Here is a 14,633-nt window from a genome sequence, read left to right on the forward strand (position 1 = left end):
AGCCAGGAAAAAAATTGACAGGGACACAAAGTGTTTAATATCGTAGCAATCTGATATCAGGGGTCAGAACCAAATCACAAACCTAGCTACTGTCATGTGGGACAAGATTAATTAATTGCTAGGCCAAATACCTAAACAGAAATGTTTTTTTAGTTTTGCTTATTTTACAATGTTGGAAATCTACTACCAATTTGGTTTTTGTTTACAAAATTTGAAAATGTAGAGAAACCATTGAGAAAAATATTTTAGGGTCTCCTACAAGTGCATTGGTTCCTTAAAGCTTTCAAAGAATTTTTATCAGGTTTTATGAGAATAACATAGCACTTGGGGGCAAAGATGCAGCCGAGGAGCCCTGCACTGGAGGCCAAAATGGAGAAGACTTCCACGGCCACCATGACCTTCCCCTTGGTGCTGTGGTAGACAGGCAGGAAGGTCACCCAGACACTGCAGAACACCAGCATGCTGAACGTCAGAAACTTGGCTTCATTGAATGTGTCAGGCAGATTCCTGGCTAGGAAAGCCACAATGAAGCTGGCCAGGGCCAAGGAACCCAGGTAGCCCAGGACACAGTAGAAGGCAGTGACTGAGCCCTTATTGCACACCAGGATGATGTAGTCGTGCTCAGAATGTTTATCTACCTCAATAAAGGGAGGAGAGGTTCCCAACCAGATGCCACAGAGAACCAGTTGGATCATGGAGCAGATGGGAATGATGAAGTTAGAAGTGCCTGATACCAATAACCGCCTTATCGTTCTTCCAGGTTTCAGAGCTTTGAAGGCCAGAATCACAGTGATGGTCTTGGCAAGCACAGCGGAAACAGCTATTGTGAACACAAGGCCAAATGCTATTTGCTGGAGGAGGCAAGTGGCTGTGTTGGGACGGCCAAGGAAGAGTAAGGAGCAGAGGAAGCACAGGAGGAGGGCGATGAGCAGGATGTAGCTGAGGGTCCTGTTATTGGCCTTGACGATGGGAGTGTCTCGGTGCTTCACAAAGACCCAGAGGACGGCAGCTGTTAGGACAGAGAAACACAGAGCCATGCAGGCCAGGGCCATCCCCAGGAATTCCTCAAAGGCTAAGAAGGTCACCAGCTTGGGGAGGCAGCGGTTTCTCTCCATGTTTGGGTACTCGTGATCTGCACATGGGATGCACTGCTCTGCATCTGTGGGGAAAAGGAAGAGTCTGTGTTTCCATTTCACAATTTGCTCCTTTTTCCCTGTTAAGGAAAAAGCTCACCTTTGCAATTTCATGGTGAATTCAGCCTGGGGTGATGTATACCAAGAAACACTAAAGTATTTCTGTGCACCTAACCAAGGCAGAATGTTCATCTGCAGGTGAAGGAAACTCATTCAAACTAGCTCCTTAGCACATGGGGATCTGCGTTCTCATCCTATCTGTCAGAGATTTTTTTCAGTGTTTAATTTCTAAACAATGAGGAATTTTCTATATTTCATATGGGCTTGGATTCTTCCCAGCCCTCCTCTCTACAGTCCTCAGTGTCATCTCTAGATAAATCCTTTGTTCACATGGGTTAGAATATTTGTCTGGGATCATCAGGTTTAAGGATTTTCCTCCTTATCCTCAAATGGAAATGACCTATATAAATGATCTTTCATTCCTGGGACCTCCATTCCTAATTTCCTACATGGATTCATCTTGTCCATGTTTCCATATAAATGTTGTGATACTGAGGTTGAATAGATGGGAATTGTAGCTGATTGTCATTCTGTGGTTCTATGGAAATAAGTGGTATTTTCATCATGTTACTCAAAGACAACTAGGCATTCTTCTTAACTTGAAATTATGGCTTGTTCACCATTATAGCTCATGTGAACAGCATGTTGGACACCACATTGTCTCACTTGAAATAATGCACTTCTACTGCTACAGCATGAAAGAAGTCATTAAGAACAGGCCAGTTGGAAAATATGTCTTTCTTTCAATCAAATTTCAATTGTACAAACCAAAATAGGGTTGGTGTTGTCGCATGGTAGGTAAAGCCACCAACTGCAATGCCAGATCCCTTATGGACATTGTTTTGTGTTTAAGTTGATGAATTTCCAATCCAGCTCCCTGCTAATCACCTAGAAAGAGCAGCAGAAAATTCCACAAGCACTTGTGACCCCAACACCCATGTGGGAGACCCAAAAGGAAGCTCCTGGCTCCCAGTACCTGCTGGCCCATCCCAGGCCATTGTTCCATCTGAGGAGTGAACAATTAGATTCTCTCTCTCTCTCTCTCTCTCTCGTTCACTGATTCTCTGATTTTCAAATAAAATAATCTTTTTTAAAAAGAAAGAAAATGGTGGGCCGGCGCTGTGGCTCACTAGGCTAACCCTCCACCGAATGGCGCTGGCACACCGGGTTCTAGTCCCGGTCAGGGCGCCGGATTCTGTCCTGGTTGCCCCTCTTCCAGGCCAGCTCTCTGCTATGGCCCGGGAGTGCAGTGGAGGATGGCCCAGGTGCTTGGGCCCTGCACCCCATGGGAGACCAGGAGAAGTACCTGGCTCCTGCCATCGGATCAGCGCGGTGCGTAGGCCGCTGCGTGTCAGCCTCGGCGGCCATTGGAGGGTGAACCAACAGCAAAGGAAGACCTTTCTCTCTGTCTCTCTCTCACTGTCCACTCTGGCTGTAAAAAAAAGAAAGAAAGAAAGAAAATGGTGTTAGTTGAGCTATACTTGCAGTAAGAGTCCTACTCTGTTTTTATCCTTGGTTCTCATGCAAGAGTACAAGCTTCAGGGAGTGGAGTTGTGATATAGTGGTTAAAGCCACTGCCTGCAATGATGGCATCTGAACAGGTGCCTGCTCATGTCTTGACTGCTGCACTTCCAAACGATCTCCATGCCAATGTGCCTAGGAAACCAGCAGAGCAAGGCCCAAATGCTTGGGCCTCTGCAAGACCTGGAAGAAGCTCCTGGTTTCTGACTTTGGCCTGGCCCAGTCTAAGCCATTGGAGCTATCTGGAGAGTGAATCTACCTGATGGAAGATCCTCACTGCATCCTCTCTCCCTCTCTATTATGCTCTCCCCCTCTCTTCAACTCTGACTTTCAAACAAATAAATAAATTATTTTGTAAAAAAAAATAGAATATAAATATTTGCAAAAATTTAGAGGAATTTTCTCCTACAATTCTTTTCAATGTGTTCCCTTTCCTTTTCATAGAATCTGTAGGTACATCTGGCACCTATCTTGGAGATACACCAGGAATATATAGGCAAGTGTATATTGTACAATGGGTCAGTGCATGATACTTTAGTTTTCTTTCTTTCACTAAATTACTGCATGTTGAATATTTTCACTGAAACTTGAAGTCATTTTTCTGTTTTCTTCATACTGGAAACTCTGTATAGAATGTTTGAAGATACTGAAATCAAAATATCTCTAGAGCTAAGATGATGTGAATTGAAACATTATTTTGGAAGAATTCAAATTATTATAAACATATTTATTATACATTGAACAGTGGAACTATTTACCAATGAGTCTTAGTACACTTTTACATTTCTCAAACATTTGGCTTTGATATATAATTTGATATTTGTGTCTATATTTCAGCTTATTTTTTCTCTTCTTCTTGTATATCCATAAAGGACAAGTGGTGTCATTCATTCTGTGTACTGAACAGCATGCACCATGTCAAAGATGTAGCACAGAAAGTAATACAATATTCCCATCACAATTCATGTGGATTAGCTCCCTGTTTTTCAGTTGTCTATGAAAAAGTTTTGAATTCAAGACTTCTAGATAACCATACAGAGCCTTAACAAATACAAATATTATATTTCTTGTTTAGATTTCAGATTGAGAGAGTCTCATTCAGTGCTGGATCGAAAAGAAGGACACCAGATCGAATCAGTGTCACAGTTGAGCTTGAGATGATTAGCACCTCCAGAAAACAGCTTACACATAATGAGATGGCAATAGTGAGCATACAACAAGGGTATGGAAATAGTGAGTGAAAACTATTATCTCATCGCAAATATTCTTGGTTTCCTTTTTATCAAGAAATAGTTAAGATGGTAGAGTTCTCAAGGTAAGTTATATGTATTCTACCTGTATGATTGGAAATGTCTCTCTCTGGACAAACAACGCAAGTATAGCAGCAGACATGTTTTCCTTCCTGTGGCATTTTCCTGAATCCTGGACCACACCTTTGGCTACACAAAGACTGAGGAGTCTGATGGGGAAAGAGAAGTGATGGTCATTGCTTTACATGACATTAGGCACTGTGATAGGATGTCTCTAATTGCCTTTTCACCCCAAGGTCATCACTATGTCTTCCTCAGGCTGTATCTTATTGATTTTATTTAGACATCCAATTGGAGTTTCTAAGATGCTCATTCCAGGTTTGTCAACTGCCTACCAAATATTATGAGGCCACCTGATGGGTTTAATTTTGCTCATCACTGGATCTATGCTTCTGGGCATTTGTCTCTTTATTGAATTGCTTCCTCTGAAATCTTTTCAGTTTAGCTTTGTATGTGGTAATTCTTCTAGAATGTGTATGTCTGAGACTATTTTACACGCCTCTTTCTTTGATTGAGTAGAAGATTTTACATGCCAGAAAAATATTCAAAAAGCCTGATGACTAGATACACTTCTGATAGTAACTACTGAGAAAAAGACAAGCCCACAAAGAAAAGGTGAACAAATGTAATAATCCATTGATTGTGCATCTATCTACTTCTGGACTTCTATACCCAGGGAGGGCATCAATTCCTGATACTGCCAATGCATTTGTTATATAACACACGATAGTTATAAAAATTACCCGCAAAACTGTCTGGGGTATTTCAACAGCACAATGATGATAAAATTTTTGATCACAGCTGTGAGGTGGTATTCAGAAAAAAAAAAAAACTGAACTGATTAGCACCCACAATGACAAAGGAAAATCAGAAATTTTTCTACAAATGGTCAATTCATAATTTACTGTGTTCGTACTGCATCAAAACATAATAATGACTCACTAAATGATGAAAATATCACTATCTTTATAAATATACATGTAATACATGAAGTTTTTTGCATTATATAAATAAAAAGTTGAAATAAAATTTTAGAATTTGTAGTGACATACATTTAGTAATTTTATGTCTAAGTATTGATCTCTATCTCTATTTCTTAACATTCTTTCTAGTCACTCAACCTAGGAATGCATTAACATGCCCAGAGAAAAACAACAATATCTAATCCAAACATGCACTTCTAATACACACTGGTTCATATATGTGTAAGGAACACCATATCTTTTGAAGCCAATATGTGAATTGAGAATTGAATGCTTATGTAAATTCTCACACATAATATCCTCCCATACTTTCATCAAGCCCTCTGTATGTATCCAATATTCCCATGGATCCACACCTCCTTGAATGCAACTGGCCATTCTATCATCTCTTCATTGAGGACCAAGTCTTCACCACGTGCACACTCAGGGGAAAACTCCCCGATTTTAATCAGCAAACGAAATCCAGCAGGAAAATTCACAATGTTGTGGATATCATAGTGTGGCATATGGTGTCTCGTTTCATGGAAGGAAACATCCTCCCCAGCACTGTTGGTAAATTGGATTTTCCTCAGAAGTGGATGAAGCTGGAGGGGAGGCACAATTGGAAAGAGGGAGAACATTCAGATTAGAGGTGGAGGTGCACACGACTTAACAATCCTTCTTTTCCCTCCTGTCTATCCTCAGGGTTTCTATTGGGCGGAGGCTGTTTTTTCTGACTGATCAAAATATCATGGGTTTGGGGCTGGCGCCATGGCTCACTTGGTTAATCCTCCACCTGCAGTGTCAGCATCCAATACAGGCACTGGGTTCTAGTGCCAGTTGCTCCTCTTCCAGTCCAGCTCTCTGCTGTGGCCCGGGAAAGCAGTGGAGGAGGCCCAAGTACTTGGGCTTCTGCATCCTCATGGGAGACCGGGAAGAATCACCTGGCTCTTGGCTTTGGATCTATGCAGTGCTGGCCATAGCGGCCATTTGGAGAGTGAACCAATGGAAGGAAGAGCTTTCTCTCTGTCTGTCTCCTCACTGTCTATAATTCTACCTGTGAAATACATAATAAAAATCATGGGTTCAAGTGTGCGGAATTCTGCCTCCCCCCTATTAAAGTGATGGGGAGCATCTGATTCTTTTTTTTTTTTTTTTTGACAGGCAGAGTGGACAGTGAGAGAGAGAGAGAGACAGAGAGAAAGGTCTTCCTTTGCCATTGGTTCACCCTCCAATGGCCGCCGCGGCCGGCATGCTGCGGCCGGCACACCACGCTGATCCGATGGCAGGAGCCAGGAGCCAGGTGCTTTTCCTGGTCTCCCATGGGGTGCAGGGCCCAAGCACCTGGGCCATCCTCCACTGCACTCCCTGGCCACAGTAGAGAGCTGGCCTGGAAGAGGGGTAACCGGGACAGAATCCGGCGCCCTCACCGGGACTAGAACCCAGTGTGCCGGCGCCGCTAGGCGGAGGATTAGCCTAGTGAGCCACGGCTCCAGCCGGGGAGCATCTGATTCTAAACAGAGAAATCACAGGATGAGTCCCACAGGGTTGCTGACCATGAAAGATTTGTTATTGGTTTAGGAAAGCTCATCTTAGTTCTTCCACATGAGAATAGCATGACTTTTTTTTTATAGCATGACTTTATATGCAAAATATCTTGATTATTGTGAGTGCACTTGTGTGCACTTTTAAAATTTTGACCCTGTCTCCCCACCAAAAGGTGAAATTCTCTCTTTAGCAAAAAAAATAGATTCACATGGATACCATTATGCATAGTGAAATATACCAGTTCCTTAAATAGAATATATAAGTGTGTTTTCGTGATGGGTACTATATAATATAGAATAGAAGAAAAAAAAACACAATATATAAAAATGAAACTGACATCTCAGGCTTTGATTTGTGTTTATCGCCCTTGTGTAAATTCCTTGGAGCAGTTATCTTTCTACTTTTCATTTGAGGAACATTATGATTAGTGAGGAATTAACTCTGTGATTTAAAGTAAATTGAAATTACGTTGTTGCAAAAATTAAAAGGAAAAAAGGAATGGAAGAAGGGGGGACTGAGAAGGGAAAGGAAGAAAGGATGGTTATCTTCTTAAAATTGTATCAATGAAATACATGAAATCTGTTCTTTTATATCAGTAAATTTTGTTTTAATTTAACAACATTTGGGCTGATCTTGTGGTGCAGCAGGTCAAGCCACTTTCCACAATTCCCAGCACCCCTGTGAGTGCCGATGGAAACCCCAACTGCTCTACTCCTGATTCAGCTTTCTGCTAATGTGCCTGGGAAAGCAGCACTTGAGGTTCCAAGTGCTTGGGCCCCTGCACTCATGTAGGAGAGCAACTGATGCTCCTGCATCCTGGCTTGACCTGGCCTAATCCTGGTACATGCAGCCATTGTGGAGTGAATCAGCAGATGCTAGATCTCTCCTCTTTTCTCTGCCTCTCTCTTTCTCATAGTAATTCTGATTTTGAAATAATTTTTTAAAAGTTTAAGAAAACTGAAAATAATATCAGTTGAATTAAATTCAATGAATTGGAAATCCAAGCATAATTTTTCTAAATAAACATTTCCCCAAATCTGCTTGTACATCTCTGGCTGCCGCTGGTAGTTCTTAACTTACAAAAATGTGTATGCTGTGTATGTGTAGTTTATTTGTATAACATTTTTTTACCTCAGTAGAGTTTATTGTTCCATGGCTTTTATTTCTCTCTTTGCACTTTGACTATTTTTTGTTGAGAATACAGCTACCTTTTGAGATTATAGGGAATATTTATAACCAAATAGATTTTTAGCTGCTGTGGGATACATGATAGTCCATATTTCCTAGCTTTGCAATCCTTCCAAACAAAAGAGTAGTTTTAATCATTTCCTTCTTCCAAGTCTTTGTAATGAGCTTTATTAAGGTATTTTATAGCATTTCATCCTACAGTGAATAACATTATTCTTCTATGATCTGTCATTATTGAGTATGAATTGAAAATTTTACATGGAGCTAAATTGATTCCCAAGAAAAAGACAGTTCTTCAACAAGTGGTGTTGGGAAATTTGGATTTCCACATCTAGAGATATGAAATCAGACTGCTACCTTACACCCTATACAAATATCAATTTAAAATTTATCAAGGATTTAAGCTTTAAACCAAAACCATCAAATTACAAGAGGAAAACATTGGGGAAACACTGCAAGATATTTACCTAGGCAACAATTTCTTGGATAAAATCCAAGAAATAAAGGCAATAAAGGCAACAATATACATTAAGCTAAGTAACTTCTGCTCAGCAAAAGACACACTCATCCAAGTGAAGACACTACTTACAGAATGGGGGAAAATATTTGCAAAACATGGATCCAATAAAGTATTAATGTCCAGATTGTATAAGGAGTTCAAAAAACTTAACAACGACGTAACCAACAATCTAGTTAAGAAGTGAACTAAAGATATGAACAGGCATTTTTCAAAGGATGAAATACAAATGGTCAAGAGAAACATGAAAAGATGCTCAGGACCAGTAACCATCAGGGAAGTGCCAATAAAAACTGAAGTGAGATTTCACTTGCCCACTTTGAATGAATATTATCCAAAATTGGAAAAATAAATTCTGCTGAGGGTCTGGAAAAAAATACCCCAATACATTTTATGGGAATGATTGTAAGCTGGTACAACCATAATGGAAGACAGGAGAGGAATTTTTCAGAAAACCAATACTAGTTCTACCACATGGCCCAGTAGTCTCACACCTGAGAATGTATTCAAAGGAAATGACATCAACACATGAAAGAGTCGCCTGCACTCAGAATTCTATAGCAGCTCAATGTGCAATACCTTGGAAGTGCAACCATCTAGATGTCCATCAACTGATGACTGGGTGAAGGAATTGTGATATATATTTGAATATTACTCAGACATGATTCAGAATGAAATCTTGACATTTAAAACTGGAGGTCATTACAGTAAATTATATAAGCCTGAACTACAAAAATATCATGTTTCTCTTATTTGTCCTAGTTAATACATAGAGTATAAAATTCTGTGGTGTCAGATCATTGGCTATGTAATTTTAATATTGCTTCACTGGATCATATCTTGTTAATGACAATATGCTCCTCTTTCACATGTAAAAAAAGAAATTGAGTGGGGGGGGATACGGAGCTCATTTGGGCACTAGAAATACTATGTTGTATATTTGGGTGTTGGTTATCAGTGTGATCAGATGACCAAAACTATTTATCTGTAGACTTAAGTGCATTTCTAAGTATGTATACTGTTTTTAAATATTTTCAACAAGTTCCATAGCAGGAAATGTTTTTTAAGTGTTCGATAGCAGATAAAAATTCCTCCACACACAGATAACAATTAAAGGTGTATCTATGCCTGGTGTGGTGTGAAAGAGCCCACTAATCATCATGCCAATCTCAGCATGAAAACACGGTCATGTGGTACTACAATAGAAATACCCGAGAATGCCATCAGAAGTGCAATGCATATCCTGTTTTGAGAGACATTTACCTGCCATGGAAGAATCCTAGGTTGAGATGCGTCTCCTGGAGAACTCTTTTCTATTTGTTCTGAAAGCATCTTATGGAGGGCATGGGCCACTGCATACACAGCATTGTAGATGAAATAGCTGGAGTCAGATATGGTCAGCATGTCAATGCGTCCTGGGAAAAACTCAAAGGAAGCATTTGGTGGGCAGACTCCAATTGTTCCACAAAGTGACCCAAGAGGTAAGCAGTGAAAAGCATGAAGCCATAGTTGACTGAGGAAGAAATCTTCTGGGTAGTGGGAAGGGTCCACTGTCTTGACAAAATGGTTGAGGCCAGGGATTTCTTCCTTGTGGTGTGAAAATGAGAAGCCTCCATGAAAAGAGTGCAGCATGTGGTCTGTCTCCTTCACAACTATCTCCCACTTTGTAGCCATGATCCACACCTTCCCCAGGGTTAAATAGTATTTGCTTAGAAATTCCACGACATAGAGGCCCCTCACATCACCATATAGAATATGCACATTTGCTGATGCAATTTGGATCCCCTCTAGGAAAGAGATTTCACTTTCTTCATACCTTGACTTAGTGTCAGGGAGCTTTACTGAATAGGCCAAGCAGACACCTTTCTTTACCATCTCAGCTTCAATATCTTGTAGGAACTGCTCTCCTTTCATGTCATTAGATACAAAGATCGCCACCCAAATCCAGCCAAAATGTAGTAGCAAGGAGAGCATTCCACAGGCCAGAGAGCTGTCACTAGTGGCCATCTGATAGAGCGATGGAAACTTGTCTCTCTCACTTAGCATGGGATCAAAAGGACCATATGTGATCTGAATGGAAAGAAAACCATGATGATCTGAGGTTTGTGGGTAGAGAAGACCACATTCTATCATCTGGGTTCAGATAAATCCATGCTTCAATGCTTATTGCTTTCAGGATGAGAATGGATATCCTCACTCACAGCATGCAAAAATGTGTAAGATACCTGTAAATCTTCATATTCATTTGAGGGAAGAAGAGTGCATGGATTTTGGACCAGGACATTGGTCCTTCGCACTTCTCACCCCATGTCGTATGTGGAAAATTTCCCCCTGAAACTGGTGTTATATGTTACCTCTGAGACAATTTTTACTGTGTTGATTTCTTGATAGTTTGAATTTCATTAATTTTGCTTGCATAACCTAAGTTGCCTTGAAGAATACACTCACCTATGATCTCAGAGTTTTGTTAAAATTGCTTTTCACAAAGAATTTTTCTATACCGTTCCTGTCTGCGCTTGCTGGTGATTTGTGTAGATTGCTACTTGTTTGAAGTGGGTCTCCTTTAAAAGTCCTGGGAATGTGAATGCAGACCCTTGGTAGAAGATTAATTGGCTTATGTAATTGGGTTCCTGACACCTACTTGGGAGATTTGAATTGAGTCCCAGGCCCCTCGGTTTTCGAAGGACAATCAGCACCAGCACCATAGTCAGTATTTGGTGATTAAACTAGTGAAGGGGTGTACACTGTCTACCTACGTCTTTGTTTCTCCATCCATGAAACACACACTAAGATTGAAATGTCTGAGTAGAACATGGAAAGTGGACTGGAGGCCCTGTGAAGGAATCTGCTGAATGTCAGGAAGGAAGGACTGAGCGTAGGGAGAGAGTGAAATATCTAAATCTAGCTCAGCCCCAAACACTCTTTGATGATCTTTGGAACTGCCATTGTCCTAAGTGGGTTCCAAATGGACAGTACTGTCCTAGGTCTTTATATATGCATATCTAACATGCAGTCATCCTAGGATATCTCTTTGCTGTGTGTATTTTCTCTGAAAGTCAACAATCAACATTCCCAGCAGGTGGGGATGGATACATTGGCCCTAGATGTGGATCTGGGCTGAGGCTCTCACCTTCCACTGCTCCTTCCCTTTCTCACAATCCAAGAAATTCCCCAAAGTCTGTTTCAACTAATACTTGATTATGTCACTTGGCTTCCACAGGACCTTGCCTTAGATGTCACAGGTCTGGTGGGAGATGGAAGCATTTCTCACAAGAATTCACAACCCATTTACCTGTGGGGTTTTGTATAGCTCCAACATTGTCCCAATTTCAGCTGAAAATGCTGATGTGGTTCCAGCAATTATGGCAACCGTCTTGCCTTGTGTCTGGCAGGTGTAGTTAGGGATGAGATGGTGCTTTCCAGTCAGCCAGTGCAGAGTGCTCCTCAGGGTGAACTGGCCACTGGTAACAGAATTGTAGAGTTGGAAACCCAGGGTCAGGTTGGGGAGGAGCTGGGGGTCCTTATTGATCTCCTGGATAGCAAAGCGGAAGGCCAGCACGTATTGGTAGTTCTTCCACAGCCACCTAAAGAGAGGAGCAACATCAGGGAGATGGGTGAGGCCAAGGAATTCAGAGCAACACCACAGCCATGCCGTGAAGCAGCAATGGTCAGACTCAGACTGTTACTGAGTGGTGTCTCAGCTCTGGCAACTGGAGGAGATGTGAGTGAGGTTCCAAGGGCTCTAGGAAATTGTGGGATTCCCCTTTGGACTCCTCTGAAGCAAATTTTGTAATGATCACACTCACCTTCTTGAGCCCTTAAGGAAAGCCTTGATGTGTCCCAACATGGGATTTCACTTCTACTTAGGGTGGAACCCAACAGGCAAACATCTCTATTTTCAGTACCTTCTGAAATAGTTGAATACCATCTGACTTATCAGTCATTTTATCATTTGGGAACATCTCTAATCTATTCACCAAAGCCATTTTCATGAGCCCTTTCTGTAATTTTCCTGTATCATCATTCACAGAAGCAATTTTGTTCAAATATATTTGCCTTGAAAAAGAGCATTTTTTTCAGAATGTGAAATTTCAGAATATTTACAATGTTCACCTTAGTTTTATACACTGTTTTCCACATCACTGAATTCTATTTTATCATTTCATTTTTTTATTCTTTAACATTTTCTGCATGACTTATGCAGAATTATAATTTGTTTGTATTAGTAATGGCTCTCAAATGTTACCTGAACAAGAGTGTAGATGTTTTGTTTTCACACAGTGGATAGCTTTTTGACTCTTCTTTGAAATTTTTCATTACTTCTATATTTCAAATGTAATTTGAGTGTCAATAAAATACATATTTGTCAATAGATTATGTGGGATTAAATAAATTTATGCGGTTATCTGCTGTTTAGGTGCATTGATTCATGTGTTTGAATGTTGAAGTTGTTAGATTGTCATTTCAAGATGATTTACATTCATGCACTATGTCTACATATTTTGCAAATGGCAGTGTTTGATTTTAGGGCAAGTGCATTTTTCTCAAGTTTCACACAATTTTGTATTATTCTTACAGAATTTGAAACTTTGCTTTTTTACCTAAAAATAGTCAAATTTTGTTCCATTCAGTAAATGGTTGATTTCAAAAGCTTTTTATATAGAAACAGTGTTTACTTACAATACACTAAGTAGAACCATCAAAAAATATGCTACTGAAAACTGTTCCATACTTAGTTTAACTTATCTGAATGAAAAATAAGAGCATTACATTTTGAAACATTTTGAAGTGTTTCTTACTTTTATCATTTTGCTTAATTGCAATTGATTCCCCTATAAGGTGATTTTTATTCACTCATAGCACTTGCTGTCAGCTGCAAGCTGATGAGTTTACTTCTTCTTTCACCATATAGAAGGCTGCCAGGTCTTAAGTTAAGTCTCTGCACATTAATTTCAAGACTCTTGGAGGCTGATCAGGAGGTGAGATCAATAGAGTGAATACAAAATGTCTGTTTCTCACTCTCTGCAGTAGTGGAGAGAAAGCAGAAAATGGAAAGGGAAGGTTGCAAAAAGCAAAAGAAGGGAAGGAACTCAGCTTTCATTGATTCATTGATTTGCATTCCTGCCGCTTCTGTATATGATTTTTTTTTTCAAAATTCTTAAGTGCAATCAACCACTCACAGATAGAAGGAAACACTCTCTCACAGTCTGAACCACAATTGACACATAAATCAATGTTGGACTTACCTGTATGTCTCCATTTTATCCATTGGCCTGGATAAAAAAGATAACCGGATCGTGTTTGATTCTGGTTCCAGGAAGTAAAGGGGGAAAAACCCACCCAGTACCAGGACTCCATCTCTGTAGACACTTGGTCTCATGGAATTATAACAGTTCCTGGGAGGTATGTCCTGTGAACTGTATGAGGAATTCAGGAGTATGTTGAGAAAAATCACAGAAAACAACATGTCAAGTGAACCCAACATAAAGTTAAAGGCTGAAGTCTTTGCTGATATTAAGAGAAAATTGTTTTGATTATGTCTGTTGCCTCAACCCCTGTAGGGAGACCAGATTTTTATGTAGGGCACAACTGATGCTAGTATTTCTGTATGCCCTCAAGCTGTAGACAATATGTGCTAACTACTGAGTCACACAGGGACACAACCAGAATCACAAGGAAGAAATATCAAAAGAGTCTCAGGGCTGAGGCCTTGCCATAATGTCCCTTTGATAAGAAGAGCTCTGGCTTTTATATATTTTATTGCTTCATTTCTGTCCCACCCAGGAACTCATGGCATCACCCTGCCCTGAGGCTATGCACCTGCCACTCTCCATTATGGGGAAAAACAGCTTTGGAAAACATGCTTTGGACTCTCATTGCTCCCTAGGGCATTGCTGGGACAGAGCTCTGTAAAGTTTCGTGCACAGGGGCCAAGAGTTGTTAGGCCAGTCAACTGTTTTGAGGCATTTGGCAACTGTAGAAAGAATTAACATTGGAATTAAAAAAACACACTCAGTTTCATCATTCCACATGACCATTCATCAAGAAGGTGAAAGGTCACATTTGCCACTGATGACCATATGTGCACCCCAAAAGTCTCTTCATGGCTCTAATATCTCTCAGCCCATAGTACTTTAACAGAGAAACGGGCTTCATGAATTGCTAATAAGTCAACACACCCAGAGAAGGGCAGTAGGTCATCCCTGAACTTACCATTATACATCATCTTGTGTAAACTAATTGTGTTCATAGTGCACCAAAATACAGTAAAGATTCATACTTCATCTCTTCTCACCCCCCTCTGTTTCTGGTTCTTCTTACGGAACGACACCTCCTTAAATGCAGTAGGCCATTCTGTTATCTCTGCACTGATGACCAAGCTTTGGTCATGTGC

General features: G+C 40.4%; 1 protein-coding gene across 1 annotated transcript in view; it reads right to left on the reverse strand.

Annotated features, from left to right (window-relative positions):
- Nucleotides 1-245: 245 nt before the first annotated feature.
- LOC100350461 (vomeronasal type-2 receptor 116-like) overlaps nucleotides 246-14,633 on the reverse strand; it is a 61,863-nt gene continuing 47,475 nt past the window's right edge. The window contains exons 4-8 of the mRNA XM_070067759.1: nucleotides 11,532-11,823; nucleotides 9,503-10,309; nucleotides 5,364-5,591; nucleotides 4,050-4,173; nucleotides 246-1,159 (exon numbers count right to left, since the gene is read on the reverse strand). Of these exons, the coding sequence (XP_069923860.1) occupies nucleotides 246-1,159; nucleotides 4,050-4,173; nucleotides 5,364-5,591; nucleotides 9,503-10,309; nucleotides 11,532-11,823 (2,365 nt within the window). The remainder of the gene's footprint in view (nucleotides 1,160-4,049; nucleotides 4,174-5,363; nucleotides 5,592-9,502; nucleotides 10,310-11,531; nucleotides 11,824-14,633) is intronic.

This window comes from Oryctolagus cuniculus, unplaced genomic scaffold, assembly GCF_964237555.1.
Source record: "Oryctolagus cuniculus unplaced genomic scaffold, mOryCun1.1 SCAFFOLD_50, whole genome shotgun sequence".
Lineage (NCBI taxonomy): Eukaryota > Metazoa > Chordata > Mammalia > Lagomorpha > Leporidae > Oryctolagus > Oryctolagus cuniculus.